Raw genomic sequence first — 4294 nt, forward strand, 5'->3', positions numbered from 1 at the left:
CAGGAAAAACACGCCCACCACACACCAAGGCACAGAAAACAAGCAAAACACAACAAACATACCATCCTAACAGTACCCCCCCCCCCTCAACGGACGTCTCCCGGCGTCCGACCAGGCTTGTGGGGGTGCTCCCTTTAAAAGTCCCGCAACAGCGAAGGGTCCAAAAACAGACAGCGGGAGATCCAAGAACGCTCCTCCGGACCGTACCCCTCCCAATCGACCAGGTATTGAAAACCCCGGCCCTTCGGCCTAACGTCCAAAATCCGGGAAACTGTGTAGGCCGGGTGGTCATCGATGAGCCGGGGGGGCGGAGGGGGCACGGCCGGAGGGCTGAGGTCACTGGAAGACACTGGTTTCAATAGAGAGACATGAAAAGTTGGGTGAATTTTCATAGCCGCGGGGAGCACCAAGCAGACAGCAGAGGGATTGATGACCTTATCAATCGCAAAAGGACCAACATAGCGGGGAGAAAGCTTCCGAGATTCAGTTTGTAAAGGCAGGTCCCGAGTCGAAAGCCACACCTTTTGACCGACCTTATCCTCCGGCGCAGGGGAGCGATGCAGATACGCCAGTCTTTTGTTTCGCTCTGCTGAGCGCGTCGGTGCAGCTCTGACGTTCCGCCACACGTCACGCATCCTGCGGATGTGTTCTCCCACGGAGGGAACGGCCACCTCCTCTTCCTGCTCAGGAAAAAGGGGGGGCTGGTAACCGTAACAAGCCATAAAAGGGGACATACCTGACGCAGAGCTGGTGAGAGAGTTGTGTGCATATTCGATCCACGGCAGGAAGGAACTCCAGGAGACCGGATGATGAGCTGCCACACAGCGGAGCGCAGCTTCCAGGTTCTGGTTGGCTCGTTCTGTCTGACCGTTGGTTTGGGGATGATAACCCGAGGAAGGCTGGCCGTGGCCCCCACCGCTTTGCAGAAAGCGGACCAAACCTGTGATGCGAACTGCGGACCTCGGTCCGACACAATGTCTATAGGAATGCCGTGTAGTCTAAAAACATGCTGGGTTAGGAGCTCAGCTGTCTCTAGAGCTGAGGGGAGTTTAGGTAGGGGTACATAGTGTACGGCTTTTGAGAAACGATCTACAATAGTCAATATAACAGTGTTACCTGCCGAGGGGGGAAGTCCCGTCACAAAGTCCAACGCTATATGCGACCAGGGGCAGCTTGGGACAGGCAACGGCCGCAGTAATCCGGCCGGAGGTTGGTGGCGGGATTTCCCTCGAGCGCAGGTGGTGCATGCGGCCACAAACTCCTGTGTGTCCCGAGCCATTCCGGGCCACCAAAACCGCTGACGCAGGAAAAGGAGGGTCCGACGAACCCCGGGGTGGCACGCCAGCTTTGAGGAGTGCCCCCACTGCAGGACGGGAGAACGGACCGCAGGGGGAACAAAAAGCCGGTTTGGAGGACCCTACCCAGGGTCAGGATGATCCCTGAGGGCCTCCCGCACCCTGGATTCAATCTCCCAGGATGCGGCTCCAACTACACAGGAGGCTGGGATAATGATGCTCCTTTCCTGGGGTTCTTCCGGAGATGAGGGGGAAACTGAGTGGACTCGAGAAAGGGAATCTGGTTTAGTATTGCGGGAACCGGGACGATAGGAAAGGGTGTAGTTGAAGCGGCTGAGGAACAGGGCCCACCGGGCTTGGCGGGGGTTGAGACGGCGAGCTGATCGGAGGTATGAGAGGTTCTTGTGGTCGGTCCAGATGAGGAAAGGCTGCGTGGTTCCCTCCAGCCAATGCCTCCACTCCTGGAGAGCCAAAATCACCGCTAGCAACTCACGGTTGCCAACATCATAATTCCTTTCAGCGGGGTTTAGACGACGAGAAAAGAAAGCACAAGGATGCAGGTTCAGAGTGTCAGGGTTTCTTTGCGACAGCACCGCTCCCACTCCTGTGTCGGACGCATCCACCTCCACCACAAACTGGAGGGCCGGATCCGGGTGTCGGAGAACGGGAGCGCTCGTAAACAGTTTCTTGAGAACTGAGAATGATTCCTCGGCTTCTGGTGTCCATTCAAATGGCACTTTGGAGGAAGTTAGACTCGTGAGGGGAACAACAACTTTGCTATAATCTCGAATGAATCTTCTGTAGAAGTTAGCAAAACCCAAAAATCGCTGCAGCTCCTTTCGGGAAGCTGGAGTGGGCCAGTCACTGACTGCGTGGATCTTAGCAGGATCCGGCTGGACCTGACCTTGAGCGATGACGTATCCTAGAAAACTGACTGAGGGGACGTGGAACTCACATTTCTCAGGTTTAACATAGAGTTGGTTCTCCAATAACCGTTGCAGAACCAGTCGCACATGTTGCTGATGCTCTCTATGGTCACGGGAAAAAATGAGGATGTCATCAAGATAGATAAACACAAAGTGATTTATCATATCGCGAAAAACATCGTTCATCATAGCCTGAAAAACTGCAGGAGCGTTTGTGAGACCGAAAGGCATAACCAGATACTCAAAATGTCCTAACGGGGTGTTAAAAGCCGCTTTCCATTCATCTCCCTCACGTATGCGGACTAAATGGTATGCGTTGCGGAGATCTAACTTGGTGAATACTTGAGCATGGCAGAGTGGTTCAAACGACGGGTCTATGAGAGGGAGCGGAGTGCAGTTTTTAATGGTGATGTCATTAAGCCCTTGATAATCAATACAGGGGCGCAGAGTGGTGTCTTTTTTCTCTACAAAGAAAAACCCTGCTCCTAGCGGGGAGGATGAAGGACGGATGATCCCAGCCGCCAGCGACTCGTTGATGTAGGTCTCCATTGATGATTTTTCTGGCAGGGACAATTTGTACAACCTGCTGGCTGGCAGGGCTGCTCCTGGATGGAGATCTATGGCGCAGTCATAGGGGCGATGCGGTGGGAGAGAACGAGCTTTCTCCTTGCTGAAAACCAAGGCCAAGTCGTGGTACTCGGGAGGGACAGACGTGAGATCCGGAGGAGGTAATTGGGGTGTCTCAGACCCTGTCTCCAGGGATGCGGATCGTAAGCAGTGGGCGTGACAGGCTGTACTTCACCCCGTGATGGAGAACGAGGTCCAGTTTAGCTGGGGGTTGTGCTGTTGTAGCCAGGGAAGTCCCAGCACCACGGGAGCCGACGGAGAGGAGATGACAAAGAACTGAATGTTTTCACGGTGGTTTCCTGAAATAATGAGAGATAGAGGTGCAGTGCGGTGGGAAACTTTGGCTAATATTCTTCCATCTAAGGCATTTATCACACGGGGAGAATCCAGAACCATCATAGGGCCGTTAATTTGTTGAGCAAAAGTAGAGTCAATAAAATTGTCATCAGCCCCGGAATCAATCATAACATGCACTGGAAAAACTCAAGATGAAACATAAAGAGTAGCGGGCATAGAGCCCCGCGAGGAAGAGCTCGAGACAGGGGAAACTTGGCTCACCAGAGGGCTCTTGGTCACTGATGAGCCTGACCGTTTGACGTCGCTGGGCATCTCGCTGCGTAGTGACCGGCTTGTCCACAGTATAGGCACAGAGAACCGAGCATCCGCCTCTGTCGTTCCTCTGGAGTCAGGCGGGTTCTTCCCAAATGCATGGGCTCCTCTGACGTGGCGGCCGGTGTCCGGTCGGGGCTGCTGGCAGACGTCGCTGCGGGTTTGGGGACAAAGGCTGGGGAAAAAGTGAGTCTCCTGCCCCTAGCCGCTCTCTCTCTTCTGCGTTCCCTTAAACGATTATCAATCCTTATTGCTCATGAAATTAACGTCTCCAACGAGCTAGGGGCGTCCCGTGAAGCTAACTCATCCTTCAGTTCTTCTGATAAATTATGCGAAAACAAAAGTCATTAAGGCGGGTTCGTCCCATCCGCTTTCATGCGCTAAAATGCGAAACGAGATGGAGAAACTAGCCACTGATTGCGAACCTTGTTTTAAATCAAACAGTCCGTTAAGAGCTTCACGACCCTTAACCGAGTGATCAAAAATCCTACGGAGCTCGGTGGTGAAAGCATCATAAGAGCTTAATAGGGTGGATTTGCTTTGCCACAATGCGGTGGCCCACTGAGCTGCCTGACCACGCAACAAATTAATACAGAAAGCTAATTTAGCTTTATCTGAAGGATAGCTTAATGGCTGTAAATCGAACACAAGCTGGCAATTTAACAAAAATCGGCCACAAGAACCGGGCTCTCCGGCGTAAGGCTCGGGAGTGGGAACCTTCGAGAAGAGGGAGCGGTTTCGAAACGAAAAAGGGAGACAGGAGAAAACGTTAAAGGAAAAGGTTTATTTAACAAGGGAGGGGAAGTGAGGGTGTCCTGGTGGAGGAATCCAGTGAGG

The 4294-nt window shown here is 53.1% G+C and overlaps 1 protein-coding gene across 1 annotated transcript in view; it reads left to right on the plus strand.

The window, feature by feature from the left end:
* The window catches only part of LOC103367574 (voltage-dependent N-type calcium channel subunit alpha-1B-like), a 160932-nt gene that overhangs the window by 138904 nt on the left and 17734 nt on the right, over positions 1–4294 (plus strand). The window contains exon 28 of the mRNA XM_008295651.1: positions 2740–2758. Coding sequence (XP_008293873.1) covers positions 2740–2758 — 19 coding nt within the window. The remainder of the gene's footprint in view (positions 1–2739; positions 2759–4294) is intronic.

The sequence above is a fragment of the Stegastes partitus genome, unplaced genomic scaffold, assembly GCF_000690725.1.
Source record: "Stegastes partitus isolate 25-593 unplaced genomic scaffold, Stegastes_partitus-1.0.2 Scaffold1063, whole genome shotgun sequence".
In the NCBI taxonomy this organism is placed as follows: Eukaryota; Metazoa; Chordata; class Actinopteri; family Pomacentridae; genus Stegastes; species Stegastes partitus.